We start from the raw sequence: 24,771 nt of genomic DNA, 5'->3' as shown, positions 1-24,771 counted from the left end.
ATTTTGGGGACTGTAATATAATTGTCATGTTGGGCCTGTAAACTTATTATTATATGCATGTTTGTTGGACTGGATGAGGGAGCTGAGCTCCCATTTATTTTTATGACATTTGAGTATGTGGAGGGTGAGCTGAGCTCCCCAATTGATTATATATTGTGTTTACAGGTCGGGTAAGTCAAAAACTCCCCGTTGAAAGGTCCACTTTATGGCCGGACTCTGTCCAGTTAAATTCTTGAAATTGGGCCCAAATGAGTCTTAGAGTTGGGTTAAGGAATAGTTAGGCTTACTACGGGCCTCGGGGGTTTTAGGCTGGCCCAGGTCCTAGTGCCGGTCTGGCCCATAAGTTGGGTCGTGACATTATGCAACTTCACTGAAGGCTTCCAGACATCCCAAAATCTGCACAGCCTGTGCAGATCCTGCACCACTTGTGTACTTCTTCATTAATTGGCTGAAGAAGTAAATATTCTCACGTGTGTAATAACTTTATTTCATCCCATTTTAGCCTATCTTAGGGTTTTTGTCAGGGTATTTAAGCATCCTTACATCACATTTTATAAAGGAGGGAAGAATAATAAGGGAGAGAAGAAATTTTTGGGAGAAAGAAGAGAAAGAAAAGAGAAGCACGCCATTTTTTAACTGCTCTAGCTGGGATGTTGACTCTTCTTCATCAAATTCTTCACACCAAACATCAGGTTTTTCAGTTTTAATTTTACTTTTCATGTTTTATTTCTTCTTCTTCATAAAATCTTTTGTATTGAATATGGATTGGGAGTAGTTTTCTTTGATTTTGGAGTTTAGGATGCAATATTTGAATTATTTTTGTGGATTTAAACTGAATTAATCCCAATTTAATAAATTTATGAGGTTTAATTCATTTATTGTATGCTTATTCACATGCTTAATGAAGGGCCCCATTAAGTTATATTCTTAATCCTTAGTTGAAGTATTGAAAGGAGAAGACCAAGTGATAGATAATAAAAAAATTGAACTTAATTAGCTTAGATTTAGAAATAAACTAAGGATTAAGAGGGATTAATAGATCGATTAAAGAACCTAATGGGTCTTGGTTGATTTTAACTCCACGAAAGTAGGATTAAGTTAATTAAGGCACTCTTTATCTCACTCGAAAGAGATTTTAAAGGATTTTAGAATTGGTTTCCTTTAAACTCATAAATTTCATAGATTGGGCTAGCTAGGAAATTTTCAAATTGACTTGAATATAAATCCTTAACTCTAGAATCATCTTTTATCAATTATTGTTTAGAATTTTACTTTTGAGTGTTAAGTTAACTCTTATTTCATCAATTTTCATTATTAATATTCTTAATTTCTTTATTTAGCCAATTACTAAATTGGTCATTATTCGAATTTAATTTTACATTTTCATGCTTTAAATTTCAAATTTTCAAATTTCTTTTATTTGTTTAATTAAATTACAATTTTAGTATAGTTTATTTTACATCAAAAATTCAATTGAAAACACAACTCTCCGTGGGAATAATATCTTTTTCTATACTATTTGAAGGACCTGTATACTTGCGGTCGTCCACATCAATTATTATTCCATATATATGCTCTTTATTTGATTGGAATGTCATTCCATGTAATAGGGTATAAGTACTAATGTAGACCTCAGGCTGAGGAGAAATTATTAGGAGTAGCTCCAATTGTTTGGCTCCTTGATTTCCACCGGCGAATCATTGGTATTCATTTGGATTATGAGGCTGTTCCTAGTTCCTACGCAGAAGGGTTACGCATTCGGTAATCCTTCTGTGTGAAAATGAAACTAGCTTCAGAAGCCAATCTTTGGTTGAGAAGGTCCATCATCATGTAATAAAATTTTTATGTGGTTGCTTATGTGTTACAAACAAAAGATTTTTTTTTTTTCTTTCATTAGCCATACTAGGGAAAAATCTTATATACAAAGCAGTCCACAAGTGGCGTTCTTATTCATCGGCATAGGTATATAAGTCAACATTTTCATCTCCTTTTCCATCTTTCGTCATTGTTCAATAAATATTTCAATTCTCTCATAGACTAATTGTGGCTTTGATGCTTCATTACAAGTGTAATTCTGCTCTGCCATTATACTGGTTTTTGCCTCAAATCAAAAGCCAAATTTAGAAAGCTCAATTCTTTTTTGCAGCAGCTTGTAAGTTTTCTCCAGAATTTTATTCGGACTCCTAACTTCCGTGTCCAACATGGGGAGAAGGGACTGTTCACAGGAATTGGTCCCCGAGTTGCTCAGTGCTGGCCCTTCTATTGGGATTATTCCATTTGAAATATCATTATCGTTTTGCTATATTTCTCCCAAATAATACCAATAGAATGCTATAATCAACCAACTCCTTTTCTAGGATCCGAAGAGAGAGAGAAAAGACGGAGAGAGAAATCTACAGTAGAAAAATGCATAGAAAGAGAATCCAAGGTGGGGGAGAGGAAGGAGAAAGAAAAATACAAGCCATCATCCACAAAATTAAATGAAATCCTTGAGAAACAAGTACAAAATTATCCACAGCAGGTAAGAAATTCCTCCTCAGCACTGACTAAATACGTTACTAGTAAATAAATAAAATGAAAATTCATGTCTCTAAGGTTGTAAAAGCAAATTCAATAGAAGCTGAAGCGTCCAGTGTATGAATGAGGTATGTGAGCACCAGGGCAACTAGCATCAACACGTAGGCGATTCCTTGATCTATAGAAGTCCCTGTAAGGTATCAAATTTAACCAACACATCACAAAACCTTCTGATTATATTTAGTTTTACACCAAAATTGAGCACTTAAATATCTACATTACATCAAAGATCTAAAAATGAACAATGCCATTAAATTAAAAAAAAAAGTTTTCATGATTTCAGATCTAGGAAAAAACAAGTGTAGGGAAAGTTAAAAAAAAAAAAGTAAATAAAACAGCAACAGATCTAAGAAAGCAAATGCAGAAGCAAAACTGGTGAACTTACCATCGCTGGTCGGAGCAGGAGCCTGAGCCCGAGATGAGGGAGAGAAAACAAGGAAAATAAGAGAGAACAAGGCAAAGAAACCAAGGAAAGACCTTGACGAGCCGCAAACTGCCATTTTGTTTTTGTTAATAAGGATAAACAATGTATGAGATGTTAGCTGGGGAGGGACTATTGGAGATATTTAAGGGGAATTAATTGACTAAAAATATTTATTGCAATTTAAAAAAATTAAACAATCATTAGATTGGGCTCAGAATTTTTTAAATTAATTTTAAACACATTACTATGGACAATAAAATCCATTAAAAACATACACTTTTAAAAATTATTAAAATATGGCCTTAAGTAAACAATTACTAACCACATATAAAGATTGCTTAAAAAGATTCTTCATTGGTCCAATTAATTAAATTAAAATTAGTAATATATAAAAATTTTATTATGGGAGTGAGTAATAAAATTGATATAAAAAATTAGTGGACTCATATTCAAATTGTTTTGGTTATGTTCATATTTTAATAAATTTTTTTATTTAATTTAACTAATAAAAAATTAATCTTTTAAAATTTTATTACATTTTTTTAATTAAATATGAGAATCTATTAAAAATATTAACCTTTTAAATATTTTTTTATTAAATATTAATTATGTTTTATTGCATTGTTTCAACTCAAATTAAATAAAAGAAGTATTGTGATTAAATAAAAAATTACAACGATTAGTTTACTGGATAGTTAATCTTAATGATTTAAACAATTTAATCTTATAATAGGTCAATAAAAGTTAAATATAAAAATTTATTAAAATAAAAAAAAATTAATGGGCTAATATTTTAAAAATTTTTAAATTTTTTTTATATTGATCTAATTAGACAAAAAAAATTAATGAATTCATATTTTTAATTTATTTTAAAAAATCAATATTTTAAATTTTTATTAAAATTTTTTCAAGCTAAATGTATTTAGGTCATTATAAATTAGAGTATAAATTCTTTTATATCTTAAATTTTTAAAAATTAAAAAACATTGATATAAAAAAGAATTTTAACTTTGTTCAAATAATAATAAATATGAAAATATTAATAATTTAATTCAATTGGATTAATTTAAATTTAATATTTTTCCTTTTAAGTAACTAATTATAGTTTAAATAAAAAGAGGTGTGGGTGAGAATGAGAGATGAAACCTTATGCCCAACAGTCACATTCACATAACAAGCTTTAGTTTATTTTATAAATAATTCTTATTTACATTTATACATCAACTAATTATTAATTATTATTTTAATTAAAATCATAGTGTTTCTTAATAATTGAGTTTTTATATATTTTTTATGTTTCATATTAAGTTAATAGATTTCCATATATTATTTTTTATAATTATTACAATATTATAAATCAACAACAATTTTCAAATTGAAAAGCTATGTAGTTGTGATTTGAGATTTTTCATATCCAACTTGGATTTTTTTTATTCAACTTTGAAATTCATTTTCTGAAGATCTTTTTTAAATAGTGAGATTGAGATCATTTATAACATCCTTTGATTTAGAATTCAATAATAATAAAATAAATTCAACTTGAAATATGAGCTTGACAAAAATCATATCATCAAAGAAAGACAGCCATATAGCAATCTAATATTCTAAAATAATGGATAACATGATTATTGAATTGTATTGATTTCTCAATTTTATGTTAATTAATTATAAATTTTAATTTTAAATTAGACAAATTTCGTTTTGATTTCAAATCTTAACAATCTTCCCGTGACTGCCTCTTTAGAGCTTGATGACTAAAAAAATTAACAAATAAATTACCATTAGTTTAATGCGCACTAAATCAATATTCAAAGAATTTTATATTATTATTAATGTTTAAAAATAGAACCATTAAAGTAGAGGCACAGTAAATTTATCAAATTTTATATACTAGTACATTATATGTGGGCATACAATTATTTTTTATCGCAAACACTTTCTTTTTCAGGGAGTTCGGATATTTCTTTATTTGGTGTATAGACAAGTTAATAGACCTGCTCATTTTTTAATATAGGCAGCTTGTTTTATGCTAATTCAACTGAAAGGAGTGAACCTCCAAATTTTTATCTGATATTTTGTTGATCCTATGTTGGGTGTAAGTGACAGTCTAATGATGGGATTAGTTTGGATAAACTAAGCTGAGTTTGGGCTAGAATAGTTAAAGGACAATTTCCTTGACAACAATTCGAAATCTTATTGCCTTAGAACTCAGGCTCAGGCAGTGCAACAACCCAAAAAAAAAAACCCATGAGAGACGTAAGGAAGATGCCATGGTACATAAGAAGCAAGCTGGTTCACAAAAAATTCCTTTCGCTGATGTTATATTTTTGTCACGAAATTTCATGATTTCATCAACCATGAGTACATCTTGTACCCTACACTCTGTTTGGTTAGGGAAAAGAGAGGAAAAAGAAAATAAATAAGAAAAAATAAATGGAGATACTCACTTTTCATTATTTTAGAAATGATGGGAAAATAAAAAAAAAGAGAAAAAATAAAAATTATTTTACCCTTGTTATTTTCTCTCCAAATTGGAGAAAAATTAAAGTAACCATAGAAAAAATTTATATTTCAATTGATGAAATTACATATATACTCTTATTTTTTTATTTAAACTTTTTAAATAATTTATAGAATTAAGAGTAAAATAGTAATTTAAAAGAAAAAGTATTACTTTATTTTCCTTCCTATCTCTTAACAAATATGATTTTATTTTCCTTTCCTTTACTATTTTTCCTCTATTCCAAACAAAAAAAGAAAAAAAATTAAAGAATAGAAAATAAAAAATATTTTCCTCTGTTATTTTCCTTCCTCCACTGTTACATATCCAAACATAGCGCCAATCTCCGGTCCTGCCTTTCCTGCTTTGCGGCTTTTGACTGCTGCATGGCTGAGGGAGATGAGTGATCGAAAATTCAAATTCAAAATGCATTCAATGGATTGTATTGTCAGTTTGTCCACACTAATATAGACAGATCCATAAGAACTCCAGCTAATTAATACGCTTCAGACATCCTGGTTGCTGGACAGAAACCACAACACTGATGCAAACGAGAAACCAGACTTCGGTCTCTGTACCTTCTTTATGGCCAAAGAGCAAGTCAAATTCATTTTCTAATATTTAATTAATAGTAGTCTAAAGAAGGAAAAGAAAATTGACAACTAAAAATCTGCCATGCATATTATTAAATAAAAATGCAAAGATCGGATAAATCCATAACCCCTCAGATAATCCAATACACATCAAGCAATGCATCTACTACGTAAGTAGATCACTTTAACAGATTGAAACCTCCAATTTCTATGAACTGCCACAAAACCACTCGGTAGCATAGATAACCGTCACATCATATTAGAAGAATTGTACATTAAAATCACTGTTCTACCGTTTGCAACATGGGACCAAATAACATGCTGCACATGTTACGTTGCCACTTGCAAGATATTAGGTCAAATGGAGCATGATAACTCAAAAGAAAAATACTTATTTACCCCCCGCAGCCCCAAGAATTACAAAACACCCAAAAAGCATTTAACTATCTAAGAGATCCAAGCTAGGCAGCAAAAAATAAAAAAACTACGAGAAATGAAGCCTGAATTCCCTAGATATCAGGATGACAATCAAACACTGAACTCTGAGAAACCTGATACATTGAGAGATTCTGAATCTCCAAAATATGAATGAAGATTTAAGAAGAAGCCCAACAAAATCAAACAGCCAAACAATTAACACACCACAAATCATCAAGCTTCCCATAAAACAGGAAGACAAAGAACTCTGATGTAGTCTGTCTACATTTATTTACAACCACTCCGGCAGTGTGCATTTAGCTCTATCAGTGTCCTGCAAATGAGAAATTTCAAAGCTAGTTACGAGAATACAAATATAACTTACAAGCCCAAGCAAGTAACTAGAAATAAGTGTCCATTCTTAACATACCATGTTCAAACTGTTAATTCTGAATCCACAGTTCCAGTGGCATTGCCTTCTCCTGTTAAAATTTGGTCAGGATCCTGTATTAAAACATCAAGTTCTTAGTATTTAGTAAGATGTATAACAATAACAAAAGTAAGGAAGTGGTGCATCTACCTCCACTCCCCATTTGATGTAATCTGGGGATTCACATGCTTTATATTCATCAACCAAACTCTCAATTATGTCCCTTGATTCATCGAATTCAGAAAGATCATTGTCCTGATCACAATTTAAATTGCATCAGAAAAATGAAGGCACTGCAGTGCAAGCTCTCCAGTGTTATTAAGGCGAAAGGCGACGCTAAGGCGATAGGCTACCCTATGGCCTTAGGCAAGAGGCGAGAGGCGAGGCGAGAGCCTTTTTGAAGCAATGCGCTATAACCTAAATTACCTAAATTATATATATACACATACATACTTTTAATATAAAAATTCATACCTTTTAACAAGTTTAAGAAGTAAAAAAGCATATTAAAAAGCATATCAAACCTCCAATTAATAGAACATTAACTATTTAAAAATAAGTAACCATTTGCAAATACATAACACACCTCAATCTAACATATTACAATACCCATTTAATAAAAAAACATATCACAATTGACAATTACTCATGCTCCAAGTCTCCAATTAATAGGACCTAATTTCAAAATTAAATAATCATTTGCAAATACACACCTCAATCTAACATATCACAATACTCATTTAATAAAAAGCATATCAAAATTGACAATATCCATCTAAAAATACATATCACAATGCCCATATAATAAACAATGAAACAATAAATTAAAAAAGAAAAAAAAAGCGGCTGCTGGGTAATTAAAAATGGCATGACTGTGAGAGAAGAAAGCATAGAAGAAGAGAGGAGGAGGAGAGAAGAGAAAAGAAAAAAGTTAAAAGGCAAAAAGAACGCAGGAAAATAAGTGTTGCAGTTAGATTAAAAATGGCGTGACTATGAGAGAAGAAAGCATAGAAGAAGAGAGAAGGAGGAGAGAAGAGAAGAAAAAAAAAAGTAAAAAGAGAGAAAGAACGCAGGAAAATAAGTGTTGCAGTTGGATTAAAAATGGCGTGACTATGAGAGAAGAAAGCATAGAAGAAGAGAGGAGGAGAGAAGAGAAGAAAAAAAAAGTAAAAAGGGAGAAAGAACGCAGGAAAATAAGTGCTGCAGATTGATTAAAAACGGCGTGACTGTGAGAGAAGAAAGAATAGAAGAAGAGAAAAGAAGGAGGAGAGGAGAAAAAAAAAGTTAAAAAGAAAAGAAGAAAAACATGGGTGTTGCGACAGACTTGAGAGAAGGGAAGAATTGAAGAAGAGAGGAGAGGAGAGAGAGGAAGGAAGAAGCAGAGGAGAGAAAGACAGGAAGGATGAGAGAGAGAGACATACCTTACTCCTTGGGTTGTTCTTCTTTCCCTTTTTCAAGCAGCCGTAGAGTCATGGGTTGAAATTAAAGTCTCCTCTTTAGGGTTTTTAACTCTTGCAGTTTAAAGAATGAATTAAAAAAAAAAAAACATTATGTAACAGAGGCGTCGCCTCCCTCGCCTCACGCCCTGCGCCTCTCTCTCCCAAGCGGTCGCCTCATGCAACCCAGGCCAGGCGGAGCAAAGCAAGGCTCTAGAGAGTCACCTCGCCTCGCCTCACCTAGCGCCTAGCCCGGTGCCTCAGAGCACCTTTAATAACACTGAAGCTCTCTCAAAGGAGAACTACTAATTCAAAATTGTTCAACACTATTCAAAAAAGATATTATGGACGTACACGGTTCCTGGTTCTTCCAAACTAAACTGAACCAGAATTATTATAGTAGAAACCAAATCATATTGAACTTATTTTACTATTTTGGTATGGTTCTAATTCATCATCATTCCCAAACCGAAAACCATACCAACCATGCAAGACTTGTACTGAACTAAAGAATTGAAGCAAAAAACAATTTTATACATTTATTTTTTTTATGATTTTTAGATGTATTATACAATTTAACCTAATTATTATATACATTTATATGCAATTAAGATTGCAGTATTTGTGTATGTATGATTATAATTAAGACTTTATACAACCTAATATTATCTCCTAGTCATCTAGCTTTTCACAATTTTAGTCAAATATATTAAATCAACCTAAAGTCCTTAATTATATATGTAAATTCTAGTTATATATAAAACATAATGAACTAAAAGAAGAAAAAAAATGGAACAAGACAACATAGTTTATATAAAAATTATGCATTTCCTTTTGAGAAATTTCAAATTAAACCTTAAAAGATATATTTAGCAGAAGAGGATGGTCGAATGGAACAAGAGATCTCTCCAATTTAAATATTGTTCTTAACCACTGAGCTAACAAATGTTAATTTGATCCCATATATAATAACAAATTTTGAAAGCTAAAAATATGATTATTAGCTAATTTTAAACCTTAAAAATTCATAAGTATAATATTAAAAATGATGAACTTTTGATTCTATATTATAATATGTTGTAAAGTCTTTACAAGGGTAGGTCATACATATGAAATGGAGGTTTAAGTTGGAAGATATTAATTAGTAAATATACATAGTTAATATGAAAAAAAAAAAAAAAACCAAGCACGCATGACAAATTTGTGGGATTTGTCCCACATTCACCAAATTGATTATGAGGGGTTGACTTCTCTAAAAATTTTACTATTCCTTTTACTTGAGGGGGGAATTGAAAAAATAAACTGAATTTCGGTTTGATTCAGTTTTTCTTTTGATGATTTGAGAACAGAGGACTGAATTAAAATTTCAATTCTATTTGATTTCGGGGATTTTTCTTTTTATCCCTGAACCGAACCACGTACAACCCTATTATTAAATAGCATGAAGATTGCATGGGAGCGTTTCAAAAAACAAACTTATGATATTTATGATGGAAAAGCTAAGATCTTTGTTCATGAAACTAATAATTAGAGATCAAGCAGAACAATGTATGGTAGTTGGTAGAGTCCATAAATTGATACAAGGACTTGAAATGCATGATTTTTACCATGATGAAAGAAACTTACAGCAAACATTGGGAATTTCCGATAGTTATCAAGAAAAGCTTGTTTCTTTCTCAGCTTCTCATATTGGCTCAAACATTTGCTGAAGAGGTGTCGGATGCTAGTATGGCTTGCTAGCATGAGACCACTTACCTGCATATGCAGCATGCATGAGTTTATTCTTCCTCAACATTTAAAAATATTATTCCAATAAACAAATGATAAAAGGTGACATGGAATCCAACCAGTCAAATTATACAATTTAATCAAAATCCTTATGCTGCTCCAGAAATTCTATAGAACAATAAATCAAAGGAAATTTACCAAATAAAAGACAAAAAATTGTGTCATACCCTATGTGCAGTTTGGACATATGGAGACTTTCTTGACAGAGCAACCTACCAAAAAAACAAGTAAATTTAATTCAATATTTAGAGGAACCGAATAGGCAGAAGTTGAGAAAGACTGTTGCTATGTTTTATCAAAGACAAGGACCTGTATACTAGCAGGGCCCCACTCAATAAAGTTAACGAGCTTTCTTTCACGAATCCTCTGCAAACTTTCATGAACCTGATAAAAGTGTAGGCAATGCAACATTTTGAAATCATTTATACAAAGAGTTAGTTGAACAAAGTGCATGTTCCAAATAAAACACATCCATTCCAAAAATGTTATAACGCTGTCCACCCTTCACTAATCTTCAAAGCAACATGTAAGCAGCAATGCAGTTTAGGCAAGAAAAGTGAAACCTAGAAAACAAAAAGCAAGAGTAGCATATCCGAAAAGGAAAATGAAAAAACCAGTAATTGCACTGCATACCAAATATGCAATAAGCTAGCAAGGCAAATGTTAATCAAGTTTCTTCAATATTATGTAGCTGCTTATCCAGAAAGAAACAAAATTGATTGGCTAATAAATACAACAACAAAGCCTTTAACTCTAACTAGTTGAGTTCGACTATATGGATCCTTTTTCGCCATTTAAGACACTAAATCTGCATCAATATCCAGATTGGCTAATAAATAATCAAGAAAAATCAATCAGTCATCTTAGCAGAACCTGGTCTTTCCACAACTGCATTTACTAAGAAAATACCATGACCAAACCCAAACCATCTAAGAAGAGCATTGGGGCTGGCACAAAACCTTTTCCTTTGTGTGAAATAACTCTTTAAGATTACTGCCATATGCCATCTTTAAAATGGATAGATAAGCTAGCAATAATAGGTAGTGAACCAGATACACAGACAAAACCTCCACAGAAATGCATTTGTAGTTACTAGAACATAAAGAGAATAATGAAAATCATCATCTAATGGATAACTTGCATGTCCATGAAAACTTCACACTAAAAAGTTCATGAACAGTATAAGATGATCACCTGAGTAGGGTCCACTTCTCCTTGAATGATGTTCAAAATTGAGATGTACTTTGCTTGACTAGCTTCTTTTGTTCTTGCATAAGAGGACACCATGATATTCTTTGTCTGCAGAAAATCACACCAAGGAAATACTTAACTGCTCCTATGTTGAAACATTTACAAGTGAAATCTCTCACCTGCAGAAGTCTTCTCATCACATCCAGCACAGTGGTTTTACGAATCACATTAGCCTGCCAAGAGATATAGTTACATCAGACTTCGATGTTTTGAGTAAAACACAACAAAGGCAGATAATGAAAGACTAAGAAATGAAATAATCAATATCATCAAATAAACTAATTATTGCATTAGAAACAATCCTGCAGCGGTGTTCCTAAATTGCATTTGACTTTTGAAATTCTAAATATTGTTTACCTGAGACTTTTCATTAATTACATAACCACCTACAGAACTGCGAATAACCCAAAGGTCCCAAACTAGGATTATCACAAAAAATTTATTAAGAAAATAATATCAAGTTAGAATCTTACCTGGCGTTCCACCGTTAGAGGTGTATATCCTGTCATAAGAAAATGGCATCTTGGTGTTGGAATTAAAGATGCAAGTAGACCAACCAAGTCATTGTTCATATAACCAGGATACCGTAATGTGGTTGTGCTTGCAGACATTACAGTAGATACCAAAGAGTTAGTCTGAGCAAAAGTTGGATTTGACAGATGTAGGCGTTCCACAGCAATTCTATTTAGTGCAGTGTTGTCAAGAACAACAACACAATCAGCATTTAGTGTCAGTCTCTTGAGTGTTAAAAGTGAGTTGTAGGGCTGGACCACCACATCACTTGTCTCCATCTGATTAGGAAATACACTGTATGTCTGAATCAGCTTTTTGCTATATCTATCATTAAGAGTCTCCAACAGATATGAACCCATACCTTCATTAGAAAATGAGCAAGCGGTCAACAGCACAAGCAAGATAGTAAAAGGCAAATCTTTGAATTCCATTGCTCATATTATATGCTACTGATTTCATTAGTATATTATGTAGCCACTGAAGCTATGCACAGGAATTCATAACCCTAATAAAGAAAATAAACCTGAGCCTGTTCCTCCAGCAATTGAATGGCACAAAACAAAACCCTCAAGACTATCACTTCCATCAGCTTCTCTATCAATCATGTCCATTATATCCTCTTCGACACCCTTTCCCTGATCACCAATGAACAGAAAAATCCCAGATGACAAACTTTAGTTGATCATAACAGCATGTAAGCATAAATATTCTGAGGAAACTAAAACATTTGACTCAGGATAACCATAATAAAATTCAGATATTTGTATCATAAGACAACCAAGCAACAAACCTGATGATATCCACTCGCCCAGTTATTTCCAGCACCACCACCATGATCTGAAACAAAGATGTTCTCATGATTGTACAGATTTCGGTACTCACTGTTTTGAATACCATTAATTACCCTAGGCTCCAAATCGATCAGTAAAGCTCGTGGTATGTAATGCTGATCATCAGCTTGGTAGAAGAACACATCTTTCCTGTCACCTCCCTGCAGCACCAAGGATTTTAAAGAGATAGGTTAGTATAACCCTTGGATTGACAGCATATTTTCTGTAAAACACAGCTGAACAAGGTTGCAAAAATTCTTAACCACCCATAACACCAGCAAAAGAAATCTTGATGTGCATGTGAATGCGATCCACTAATTCTCCATACAATTAAAGGCAATACTGTGTTTATTATATCAATCTCTAATATACACTAAGAAAGTTGTTATAGTAAAGCTTTAATGAGCCAGTCATTGACGTACTCTACAACTCCACTCAGCTAAATGGAGTGGCCACTAAATTTCCTAACTATTTTGTACCCTGGTGCCATGTCCTCCACCAAAAAGTTACACAAATATGATTCATAGACAAATGGAATATGTCAATGTAATCATTTGCATTCTAAAAAATGACCAACAATTAGCGTAAGTACATAATTGATTAGTACTTATTAAAAGCATATCGTAAAACTGACCTAAGACTAAGGTTGATTACACAATATTCTCAGGGACAGCAAGTTCGCAGACTAATTGCACGACATAATCATTCAGTAACTTGGAGAAAACTATACCAGCTCACACATATTCAAAAAAAAGGTACCAGCTCACACATATTCAAACAAAAGGTTCAACCCCTAACTCAAAAAGAAACTTCAACAAAGACCAGCATACCTTCTCTGTATCAAATTTCTCAGCGAGCAAACAGTAAACACGGAAATATGAGGATAAGAATATATAGAAAGTGGAAAGTGATGGACCTGAGTGGCGAAATCCTCGAGAATGCCTTCTTTGCTAATACCGTGCTCAAGGCAGAGCTGCTTCCAGAATTCCATGCCGACCTGGTTCCCGCATTGTCCTACTTGCAGTGTGATGATTTCTCGAGGCATTCTGTGTCTATGTTCTATTCCTTCTTCTCAGGAAAACTAGGGTTAAGGATCGAGAGAAAATGTTTGTATCTGGCGCGTAGGGGTTTTAAAAAGGTTTAGAAAGAGGGAAAGAAAAATGTGGGAAGTAAATACCAGAAATTTTGACTTGCGAAAGCACTGTAGTGAGGAGCGTTCGGTGTTGTGCCGGCTAGATAATATTGCTCAGCGATTAATGCTAACGTGCGTCAAAAGTGAGCATTGCCTTTATAGGACCAATGACTTTTCCTTTGATCGGACCTTTATACCCCGTATAAAGGTTATAAGGACCCGGATTTCATAATGGGCTTGTCCAGGTCTCACCCTTTCGGCCTTTGCTACCCCACTCTCCACTAACTTAGTGGCACTAAGCCCAATATTTAAAAAAAAATATTCATCAAAAAAAGCAAGGAGGTCAGTATTGAAAGATCATAAAATACTCACATAAAAAAGCATGACCCAAGAGATGATGATATACCTCTCAGTCATTGTGGCACCGTGAAAGCTCTACTTTCTCTACGTTGTCTCCATAAGGAAATTTATGAAGGGCCGATGTTTCCTACTGAGCTCTCATAGAGCGCGAATTGCCGAGTGCTGTCATTACCCTTGAAACAGTAGCTATCTCCAGGAGCTTTTTACCATATGGGTGGAAGCAGAAAAAGAATTAATAAAAAAGAGATTTGTTTGAGAAAAATTACAAATTGAAGGTGAGTAGAGAAAAGAATTCTAATTATATTGGCGTTAATTAAGCAGGCTCCTAATATTAATAACGTTTTGAAGAAAGAGAATGTAAAATTACATGTGATTTGTACGACTCTTTAAAGATATTAAATAAGATTGAACTCTAATAAAATGAGTTTTGGTGATATATAATTGAATTTAAAATGAGTTTAAATTTAAAAAATAATACTTATTATGAGGTTTAGATCGAGTTTCATGTTGAATATTTGTTATTTGAACTCGTTTATATAAATATTTAATTAAATATAAAATATATAATTTTTTATAATAATATTTATGAATATTTATATATTTTATTTTACATAAAATATAATTTAAATATTTATGAAATTATTAAAATTTTAAAATATAAAATATTAATAAAAAATAATGTGTAGATTATTAATTAAAATATATAAAATTAATCATGTTTGATTATTTTTCGGATAATAAAAAACATGTTTAGAATGAATTTGAATAGTTAAAAATAAATTTTAATCGAATTTAGGTTTTAAGAAAATTAATCAGGTTCCGATATGAAATAGATATAGACAAGGGAGATAATTGACCTTAATAATAATAATAATAAGTGTTAATAAAAAAAAACTAATTAACATACCTTAAAATAACATGAAATGAAGATGGACAAGAAATATGACTGCCTAGCCCGAAGAACATTAAAATTAAAATAAAGGTGATCATAAATAGCAAAAGAAGGGTTTTTATTGTTAGGTGGACATTGTTCTTACTAGCACCCAATGCACCAAAAAAAATATATAAAAACTCCGAGAGTGCTAATTATAATAACGTTCAATGTTAATGACATCCCAACCCTTAAACAATCCTCTTCATTCAAAACGCTACTAATATTAGTGTATTACTTAATTAACGCCAATATAACTGGTCTGCTCAGCCCAAATTTATAATTGTTCTCAAACCCCCTTTCTCCTTCCACCCCTATGGTAAAAAGCTCCATCTCCAGAAGTTGATCGAAGCTGTCTGGATCTTCTGAAGGTAATCTGAACTTCTTGATTTTTAGGGGCTGCCTGGGCATGCATGGCAATTTCTATTCATTGTGTTCCAGTTTGGATAGTTTTGGGTCTGAGGCATTTTTGTGCTTGTAAGGGCCCGTAAATCAGGATTTTGGATCCTATATAATACCAATGAAAGGTTCAGAAGTTCCTTGTACATAATACCGATGAAAGCTTTCTCCAGTAATGTATTAATTATTTATCCAGGACCACAGGCCTCAAAGGCACATGCCCAATGTATCTACATCAGATCGAAGAAATGCCATAGCAATTTCATTGCATCCATTCTCGCAAGGACTACAAACTATGACAGAATTCACATATTTAGAAAAGCTTTCTCACAAGATTTAAAGACTTGAAATTCCACTTGAGAGATCTTTCATTAAGACAAGGGATTTTTTTATTATTTTTTTATTTAAAAAACTACTATTTAAAACCATAAAGGAAAAGGAGAAAATTAAGTGGTTGTAAGCATCGTTTTTCTAAGATAAAACTGCTAACAAGTATCATTTTACATATTTATTGTTATTTGTTTCGGATCATTTTGCTTCCTCTGTGGCCAGACGACCTCTAATGCTCCAATTTTAGGAAAACTCACCCATATGCTTTTATTTTCTTTTCAATTTCATTAGGTGGTCCATCAAGCATACATTATACAAGGGAATGTTAATGAATTGATGTATAACAATGAAAAGCAAGCAGTAAAAGGAATCATGACCAAGCACATTAGGAGGCAACAAGTGAAAATCCCATTAATTGATCACACTTAAAAAGAAAAGCAAATAACACAAGAAGCTATTAAACACACTATCACTAGCACACATTTCTTAATTGCTACGTTACATACATGCACTTCCCTTCAAAATGGATATCCAAGCATTTCATTTCATCTCAAACAGCATAACACTCAAACACCTGAGAAGAAGAGGAAGAAGCATAATGATCAATGACCAGAATAGAATTAAAGTCTCTAGTTAGGCCAAAGAAAAGCTCCCATGGCAAACTTCCTCTTGTATTCAACATTTCCGGTGATGGGTAGGCCGTACTCTTTTAGCAAGCAATCAAGCTTCCATTCTGGCATGGTGTCGTACTCGGCATGGGTGTATCTAGGGTAGTGCAAAGGCATCTGAAAGTAGCCACACCGATCCTTTGCGTGCTCACTATTTGGTCGACCGCCAATGTTCTCAGCTGGCCTTGCTACCGACTCCATATTTTTGCCCAATAACCTATGCTCTAGCTTTGCGTGTATCTTATTGCCCTTTTTATAGAGGCTTCAGTGAATGTGCGCGCATGGGTAGGTGAGACTTGAGATTTGCAAGAGAGAGAGAAGGAAAGGAAAATGTAATGTAGCGTAGGGCAAGGCAGGGCACCAAACATCGTCGAGGTTAAGGCAACATTGTAATTAATTACTGAGAAAACAACGCTTTGTCAGAGTACAATTTTGTAAGATTTAATTTTGGCGTGTGAAATACTTCGCTGGCATTAACAGGAGAAAGCTAATTTCCCATTGACTTGATAAACCCTTTTTTTTAAGTGAAAAGAAGATTCCAGAATGTAATAAGATGCCCAAAATATCCCCGAATTATTAATCAATGCTTTAATTTACAACAACCAACTGACAATGGACTTTACTCCTTAATCAATTAAAACTTTGTTTTTCTTCCCCCTCAAAAGATCCCTTTCTTGGATTGCTATTACCAACTAGTTGAAGGTTACATATTAACATGACTATATGAACATTGCATATATATTTATTGACGAGAACTATTGCTCTCCAGAAACATCCCTCGAAACAATTGTTGCTATAGATTATTTGGGAGAAGGATTTAAGATTTTACTTGTATTTGAGATGTCAGGTGATATTATAAAAAAAAGAAGACTAAATTAAACTCGATTTCGAAATTTCAAAGACCATTTCTAATTTCAATACCATAGAAACTTTTTTTTTTCTTTTCGTTACTTTAACGATTGATTAAATCCACAAGTTTTAAGGCAGATGACAATAATTCAGTACCACAAGGCCTTGTGGATTGTCGAATCAACGCAAACATAAATAGTCACCCAATTCTTCTTGTCCACACATTACCTGCGCGACCATCCAAGGAGGGCATCAATTGCCTCAATAATCGAAGTGCATTTACTATGCGAAGTACACTATTCAACATGGCGGCCATTGCATTATTAACACAGTTACACCTAAAATAATTGGTCATCAAGAGTATGGAAAAAACAAAAAGGTGTATAGACCACATATGGTGGCTTAACTCTTTGTACAATTGCTGTCGGTTGGTGGTTGGAACTCCAGGCAATTGAGGACAGAGATCCACCCATGATCAACTAGCCAGATGTTGTTTCCATATAAAATGCACTTGTTAATATCCGATATCTTCATCCTCTTCTCTTCCCAGGACCAAGAGGCCATTAATTCAGCATGATCCGCACCACAGGTATGGCACATGACCATGGTGGTATTAAATATCATAAGTGATCAATGCTCTATTTTTGTAGCAGATTACCAGGAAAAATATGCTAGCTTTTACAGTATCAATTTTAAACAAAAACTAACCAAATAATTGTTAGCGTTCAACGAAAAGGATACATCATGACTCATGAGACTGTTCTTCTTTCAATAGAAACATCTATGAGACTCTTTGGGTCAGCTTTTCCCACGGAAGGGAGATCCACTAGCATACCTGGGGGTGCAAAATACATGTGTAGCGACATCATGCAAATAATAATTCCCAAGAAGAGCTGCACCAACACAAGAAAAAAGAGGGATATATACGATCAATATTTCACAATTGCTAAACAAATTAAGGAGCAGAAAAGGCCCAAATAGCATCAGATGATGTTAAAATAATAGGAATTTGTTCACACACACACACACACACACACACACAGGGGGTTGGAAAGAAAGAATGTGAGTAGGTTGGTTAGAAGCATATGGAAGATTACCTGTAACGTTGGCCTGAAACTAAATAGGAACACAGATAGAACCATAGTCAATAACATTGCCATTGATGTCGAATACACCTAAAAAGAGTCAAAGAAACAAATAGCAATTAAGAGAGTATTAAAGAAAATGGACTACAAAGATTTAACCATAACTTTCATCTCTGCATCGATCAGGATATCAAAACATACTAAATAGTAAGCAAATATCAGAAACTTAGGACGAAATATTACACACCTACATGAACACAAATTTACAGTAGAACAAAAGGAAATACCTTGACAATGTTGTCAGCATATTTCATTAACCAAGAAACTAAAAGTCCAGAACACCCTAGATTTAATACCACCACCCAGGTTGTGATAGTGTATCCATTGAAGAGGCGTTGCCACCATGGTCCCTTCTCAAATCCACCTCTGAAATCATCCAGGACAAGCCGAGCCAGGTTGAAAATTGCACCAAACCTACATAAAGAATGTCCATTATTAATTTTATCCCTTCACAGCTTCAAACAACAGAGGAATTTTGGTCAGCTTAATCACTCTTCAGTCAACAGATGTTCACCGCATGACAACCTCTGCTGATATAGAAATTATATAACTGAATCCAAGGAAAAATCATTGATTCAAGACAGGAGAATTAATCCATTTTCTATCTTCCTGCTTCTCTTTCTCTCTCTCTCTCTCTCTCTCTCTCTCTCCTCAGTACTATTTATACAAAAAGCAAATGTAGCTTTTGGCAGGGAAGCTTACAACTGATCAGTAGAAAAACAAAAGATCAGTATTCTTAATCCCCATGTTCTTTCTCAATAATCTGACCAAGATCACCTGATCCTGAAATTGATCAGAGGAAGTCCACAGAAACTTCCACACAGACAGAGTTCATCCATTTACTAGAAAATGGTTAAAACCCATACTTCACACAGAAAATCATTCTAGAAGATAAGGAAGTTGGATGAGCTCTCAATAACCTAAGAACAAACCTAATTATGTCACAAAATCCATTTTCCACAGATTTGACCAAATGAATAAATGATTCTCTTCAGTTTTTGGATGCTAATCATGACGGTTTTGTGTCAATGCAATTGGTTGACCTGAAAAACAGTACTGAATAGAGGAAGGGTGAAGTATTAAAACGATGACAGGACATTTGAGATTTTCACATTCATCTAATAGTTTATGAAAAATCAATGTCTTGTGGAAAGAGAGGATACCTAGGTATATAATTGTACGTTCTGCCAGTATAAACTATCATTGTTCTTCTTCATCAGGAATTCTGTATAAATGCCAGCTAATGCTGAAAGACAAGCAGACAGAATTCCTAACATGTACCCCTGAATTGGCGCAGAGAAAAGGGAGTCACAGGAAACCTCTCCACAGCCCTTTACCTTTATCAAGAGACCACAGAAGAGTCATTCTGATAGTGATGGTCACAATCGTAGCTAGGAGTTATATTCTTATTGTATTACATAGAAAGAAGCTCATTGTGAATATAAAACAAAATTTAAGAAACATCACCATTCTTCAACATTATATTTGGTTGGCTCAATGACGATGTGACTATTGCCTATAAAATGCTATGCATGTCTTATTCACATGGCACAAAGTTAACATTGCTTGGAAAAGGGGAAGTATTTTCAGTGGCACCTGGCTAGTGGCTGTCCCAACAGCCAACAGAACAATTGCCATCCACTGCAGATTAGAAAGCTTCTTCCTGAGGAACAGCCTGAAACAGGAAAGAAAAATATATGCTCATTTACAGGTGTTACACACTTACACCAACACCAGGAGCAAGGGGAAAAATGATTTAAATTAAATGCAGTAATAGTAACCTGAATAAAATTCCAGTAATAACAATCTTAAGATTGCCCATTATCTGGTAGGTGGATGTATCTACATAAATCAAAGTTGCAAATTGAACATTGTTGTGGATCAAGTAAATGATGGAAGGAATAGGAAACAACCGAATGCTCTTCCAATCCGTAGTCATCTTGGGAAGAGGTGATTTCTGGCACTCTCTCCATAAAAGACAACTAGAAACTAGAAGCTGCAGATTAATGTTTACTAAGATCATCAACTGGTCAAGACAATTCGGCCACTTAAGGCTACCCAAATTTGAAATAGCAATGTGAAGTACCTTAAACACTTCAGCAAGAAAAGGAACAGTGGTGTAATCATACTTATATTTCCCATTACTTTGAGATAGTGTAGTTATGATACCCTGAAAAGGTATAAATAAATAAATTAAATAATATTAACTCCTAAAATTGGAAGCTGCAAACACATTATAGAGGAAATTCTGACAGATTATTTCATTATTTCTTGAATAAAAAAATATATATAGTAGAAATTGGAGTGCTTTAGGGTTAGGGTTTCGATAGGGACAACAGTCGGAATTGGTGAAATAAGGGAAGAAGTAAGGTTTGGTATCCGATTAAACTTGTTTTGTTTTACCTGAGAACTAGTGAAAATGGTGAGGAGAGAAGCAACTATGCACCACTGCATTTCTTCTCCGATCCTCCAAGCTTCAAAAACGAGCTAGAGCCAGACACGGGAAAGACTAGGACAGTGGCTTAGCAAATCGTCACGGCAACTTCAAGCCGAACGCGGCATTTTGATGTACAAATAACCGATGTCGTTTCGCCATGTAAATGATTCAAGTGCAATCAATTAGCTTTACTAAAAAATGGGTTTTCTTTAATTTTTTTTTCAAACAGGGTTTTCTTAACAAGTTATTTTTATTAGAAATTAGTAAAATTTTATGTAAATAATTATTTATTTTATACTTAAATAATTATTATATTTCATAAAATATTAAAATATTAAAAATAAATAAATAATTAAAAATTGATTACAAACAATATATTTTACTAAATTCTTAAATTCAAAAGAAATATGATCTTTAATTTTGTAAAAAAATTATTAAAAATATAAAAAATTTATTGGTATTAAAAATTATTTAAGAAAATAATTAAATTTTATTTAAAATAGTTATTTAAAAATGAAATTATATTTTAATTTAAATTAAAATTAATTTAATAATTATTTAAAAATTAAATTTTAACCTGAATGAAAAAGCTTTACTTATATGCCTAATCATTCATAAACAACACATTATATAAATTTCATGATAAATCATATTTAAAATTATAAAATTATAATAAGATCAATTTAAAATTATAATGTGCTATTTTTTTATTAATTAAGGGTACAATTATAAAAATTTTCCCGCATTCAATATTGTGGAAAGAATTGTATGGTTGGTGGTTAGCACGTGAGAAGGTTGGTGTTGGTATGGACATGGGATAAATTTTAAAAATTGCCACTAAAGAATTATAATAAAAATATCTTTAAATTTAAAATATAATATAAAATTTTATAAATTTTAAAATTTTATATAATAAACTTTTAATAATTAATTTATAAATAATATATTCATGTGAATAATTCAAATTGATAATATAAATAATTATTATTATTTTTTATAAATAAAATTCTTGTAATATACACTTATCACTTCATTATTCAATAGATTTTAAATTTTTCATGGTTGATTTATCATATAAAGGAGAGAAAATTTTTCACGACATTGTTATTCTGAATTATATAAATTGATTATTGATAATTAAAAGAATTATATTATATAAAATTTGAAAATACAAGGGATTATATGATATATTTCTAAATTTAAGGACAAGATAACTAATAAAATTTAGAGGAGCGTGTGCGTGGCCATTCACAGTTGCCGCATCCTTTTGGGCCTGGCCGAACAATCAAAGGCCCACTAAAATCTAAATGAATCACGCCACTGGCTATATGGATCCGCCTCCTGAGGTGTATCACCTAATTGGGCTCCAACCATTTCAAGCCCTTTTTCTCATTCTTTCCTTCTTTACAATTTACTCTCTTTTTTTTTATTATTTTTTTTTAATTTTACAGTTGCAAAATTAAGAAACAGGGAACTGAGAGCTCTTACCGTCTTCAATTCTTACCCAAATATATGTATGTATTATGAAGAGGTTTTGATCAGAACCCAGTTGTGACCTGGTGAGTTTTCATGTTTTAGACTCTTCTGCTTCAGCTTTTTAGAATTTTTTTAGGCTGGGCAGTCAATAGAGAGGTAAAAAGACACCATACCTATCTGAATGTTGATTTTTTTTTTTTTTTTTCTTAATTTTATATTTCTGTCAAAATTTTCCGATCTGCGATGAGATAATGAGTATGGGTATGTGGCTGCAATCAGAAATTTTGATGGTCATGCTGTAATCTTTTTTTTTTTTGTTTCACTGTTTTTGAAGAATTAACCCTTTCTCTTACAATCGCCATATATAATCTGCTCTCCTGTCTCCTCCTTTCCTTTGAATAAACTGTGCTTTTCTATGTATCTAGCAAAAATTTTCTGTTCATCGCGTCTTCTTATTCAAGTAAATATGCATGTAATTTGCTTTTGGTTATTGATAACTTTTTTTTTTTTAATTCTAACAGGAATTAGGAAGCAATCTTTAAGTAGTTAATAATTTTGATTTTGATTCTTGATGCATAGTAGAATACTCAAGATGACAAATCTTGCAAGTGAAGCAAATCACGAAATTGAGCTGGCGGAGGAAGACAAAGAAGAGAGGGAGAGTGCTGCCTGCAATGTTTCAGAGCAACCAAACTCAAATTTTCTTGTAGAGCTGAACCTCCTGATTATGGTTCTTTCATTATTTTCTTTATCATCAGGAGAATGCTTAAATTGCAGGCAGAATGATATAAAGAGTATCAAAGATTATGAACATGAAGCAAAGGCCAGGATATCAAGATTACAAACCAGAAGACAAGAAATACACCAAGTTAAGCATCTGGGAAAACAAGCGCAGAGATTTCAACCAGCCATAAAGGATTGCAGGTAAAATTCTATATTTCCATTTTTTTTTTTCTTTTCCTTCTACATACGTGGAATAGTTATGAGTTCATCTTCTATGAGGTTCTTGAATTTGACAAAGGTGTTCCATTTGGGTTTAGGCATGGTAGAAAAATGTAAAAAGAACGATACCATGAAGAAGGAAAAGAAAAAAAAGGCAGTGTTGCCTGAAGGATTTGAAGTAGCTCAAACATTATTGTGAGACTCTACTTTAATACCTCAATAGTAGTAACATCATTGTGATTACCAATCCTATAGTAAACAAGCACAAACGTTATTTATTTAGATTTCTAAGACTATTAAATATAAGACTTCTTCGGTATTATCCTTATTCTTCCTTTTTTTTTTTTTTAAGCAATTATCCTTGTTCATGGTATTGCTTGTCTTCATTAACACAGAAAAATTGTACAATTTACTGCTTCAGAGGATGAAAAACAGCAGGGAAATGCCTCAACTTGTAACTCTCCCATCCAGATATTATTTTAAGCCTTGATATATGGTATGACTATTGGTGTCGCACAGAGAAAACCATAATGGAATTTTGCTTTCCCCTGGGAAAAAATAGTCAAAGATGGAGATGGACAATTTAATTTTTGAACCAATGTTGGGCAAATGCGTATGTGGTCCTGATTTTAGTTGGAAGGATATGACCCGTTAAAATTTACAGGAAGCGATAGCTCGCCTAAACCTGACAATGTTTCACCAATCACCAGTTCATATAGCGCCTTCATTTGATGACCATGTTATAATAGATTATTTAAAAAAAAATGCTATTTAATTTTTATATTTCAATAAAATTAATTACTTAATCTTATATTTATAAAAAATTATATTTTTTCATTAGTTAATGTTAATCAATTTATTACTTAATTTTTTTTATTTTAAAAAAATTAATTAATTTATATGTTTTGAAAACACTATTATTTAGTTCTATTTTAGTAAAATTAATGAGTTAGATCTTCGTAGTATGAAAAACACAATTTTTTAAAAATATATTTTTGAATAAAAATAAAAATTTTACTGTAAAGATAAATATTTAGAAAATTAATTAATCTTTTTATATAAATCGTTTATACCATTTTTTATCAGCAGATGAATAGTAGTGAGAGAATGAGAAGAAAAAAAATATGAGTGCCAAAGTGAAAAGAACACGAGAAAAAATAAGTGAAGATAGTAGAGAAATAAGAAAAAATGATTATAATAATTTAGATATAAAAAATAATTATAAGATTAAATATTTAACAAAATCAAATTATATAGATCAATTAATGTGTTTTTTTAAAATATAAATACTAACTAATTAATTTTAATAAAATAAAAAAATAAATAATAGTTTAACGAAAAAA

At 32.2% G+C, this 24,771-nt stretch overlaps 4 protein-coding genes across 13 annotated transcripts; 1 reads left to right on the top strand and 3 right to left on the bottom strand.

The window, feature by feature from the left end:
* Positions 1-2,467: 2,467 nt before the first annotated feature.
* On the bottom strand, positions 2,468-3,117 carry LOC131170719 (arabinogalactan protein 41-like). The gene is made up of 2 exons (XM_058130472.1): positions 2,963-3,117; positions 2,468-2,707 (listed from the first exon to the last, which is right to left on the bottom strand). Exons 1-2 carry the CDS (start codon positions 3,075-3,077, stop codon positions 2,583-2,585), a joined length of 240 nt encoding a protein of 79 aa, XP_057986455.1. The 5' UTR covers positions 3,078-3,117; the 3' UTR covers positions 2,468-2,582.
* Positions 3,118-6,299: 3,182 nt separating this feature from the next.
* On the bottom strand, positions 6,300-14,046 carry LOC110645085 (tubulin gamma-1 chain). Of its 2 annotated transcripts, XM_021798109.2 has the most exons (13): positions 13,937-14,046; positions 13,676-13,827; positions 12,720-12,920; positions 12,453-12,564; positions 11,890-12,290; positions 11,536-11,589; positions 11,360-11,464; positions 10,475-10,549; positions 10,333-10,377; positions 10,004-10,132; positions 7,092-7,196; positions 6,942-7,015; positions 6,300-6,845 (listed from the first exon to the last, which is right to left on the bottom strand). In XM_021798109.2, exons 2-12 carry the CDS (start codon positions 13,802-13,804, stop codon positions 6,947-6,949), a joined length of 1,425 nt encoding a protein of 474 aa, XP_021653801.2. In that variant the 5' UTR covers positions 13,805-13,827; positions 13,937-14,046; the 3' UTR covers positions 6,300-6,845; positions 6,942-6,946. The 2 variants fall into 2 exon arrangements, with proteins under 2 accessions (XP_021653801.2, XP_021653800.2); XM_021798108.2 differs by having other exon boundaries at positions 13,676-14,027.
* A 2,250-nt stretch (positions 14,047-16,296) lies between these two features.
* LOC110645086 (CMP-sialic acid transporter 1) lies at positions 16,297-21,143 on the bottom strand. Of its 2 annotated transcripts, none has more exons than XM_058141349.1 (8): positions 21,020-21,143; positions 20,660-20,743; positions 20,355-20,569; positions 20,170-20,248; positions 19,741-19,910; positions 18,801-18,987; positions 18,526-18,603; positions 16,297-18,321 (listed from the first exon to the last, which is right to left on the bottom strand). In XM_058141349.1, exons 3-8 carry the CDS (start codon positions 20,510-20,512, stop codon positions 18,178-18,180), a joined length of 816 nt encoding a protein of 271 aa, XP_057997332.1. In that variant the 5' UTR covers positions 20,513-20,569; positions 20,660-20,743; positions 21,020-21,143; the 3' UTR covers positions 16,297-18,177. The 2 variants fall into 2 exon arrangements, with proteins under 2 accessions (XP_057997332.1, XP_021653804.2); XM_021798112.2 differs by having other exon boundaries at positions 20,977-21,142.
* Positions 21,144-22,400: 1,257 nt separating this feature from the next.
* LOC110645071 (uncharacterized) lies at positions 22,401-23,927 on the top strand. 8 transcript variants are annotated; one of them, XM_021798088.2, is made up of 3 exons: positions 22,401-22,642; positions 23,066-23,410; positions 23,824-23,927. In XM_021798088.2, exons 2-3 carry the CDS (start codon positions 23,079-23,081, stop codon positions 23,909-23,911), a joined length of 420 nt encoding a protein of 139 aa, XP_021653780.1. In that variant the 5' UTR covers positions 22,401-22,642; positions 23,066-23,078; the 3' UTR covers positions 23,912-23,927. The 8 variants fall into 8 exon arrangements, with proteins under 8 accessions (XP_021653780.1, XP_021653779.1, XP_021653778.1 ...); XM_021798087.2 differs by having other exon boundaries at positions 22,402-22,569; XM_021798086.2 differs by having other exon boundaries at positions 22,402-22,642; positions 23,069-23,410.
* The last annotated feature ends 844 nt before the right edge of the window (positions 23,928-24,771 follow it).

Source organism: Hevea brasiliensis, chromosome 2 (assembly GCF_030052815.1).
Source record: "Hevea brasiliensis isolate MT/VB/25A 57/8 chromosome 2, ASM3005281v1, whole genome shotgun sequence".
In the NCBI taxonomy this organism is placed as follows: Eukaryota; Viridiplantae; Streptophyta; class Magnoliopsida; order Malpighiales; family Euphorbiaceae; genus Hevea; species Hevea brasiliensis.
The sequence above is the reverse complement of the archived record's forward strand: the minus strand, read 5'-3'. Positions and strand labels throughout refer to the sequence as shown.

Bases quoted from the DNA above. Each gene is read 5' to 3' on its own strand.
- LOC131170719 (XM_058130472.1), bottom strand. From the start codon at position 3,077: ATGGCAGTTTGCGGCTCGTCAAGGTCTTTCCTTGGTTTCTTTGCCTTG. The intron at 2,708-2,962 runs GTAAGTTCACCA...GATACCTTACAG, and splicing joins TCCTGCTCCGACCAGCGATG to GGACTTCTATAGATCAAGGA.
- LOC110645085 (XM_021798109.2), bottom strand. From the start codon at position 13,804: ATGCCTCGAGAAATCATCACACTGCAAGTAGGACAATGCGGGAACCAG. The intron at 12,291-12,452 runs GTTTATTTTCTT...TTTCTAATGAAG, and splicing joins TGCTGGAGGAACAGGCTCAG to GTATGGGTTCATATCTGTTG. The intron at 11,465-11,535 runs GTGAGAGATTTC...GATTTTCTGCAG, and splicing joins TGATGAGAAGACTTCTGCAG to ACAAAGAATATCATGGTGTC.
- LOC110645086 (XM_021798112.2), bottom strand. From the start codon at position 21,027: ATGCAGTGGTGCATAGTTGCTTCTCTCCTCACCATTTTCACTAGTTCT. The intron at 20,744-20,976 runs GTAAAACAAAAC...ATACCTTTTCAG, and splicing joins CCATTTTCACTAGTTCTCAG to GGTATCATAACTACACTATC. The intron at 18,604-18,800 runs GTATTTCCTTTT...GACTCTTTTTAG, and splicing joins ATGCTGACAACATTGTCAAG to GTGTATTCGACATCAATGGC.
- LOC110645071 (XM_021798088.2), top strand. From the start codon at position 23,079: ATGACAAATCTTGCAAGTGAAGCAAATCACGAAATTGAGCTGGCGGAG. The intron at 23,411-23,823 runs GTAAAATTCTAT...TCATTAACACAG, and splicing joins CCAGCCATAAAGGATTGCAG to AAAAATTGTACAATTTACTG.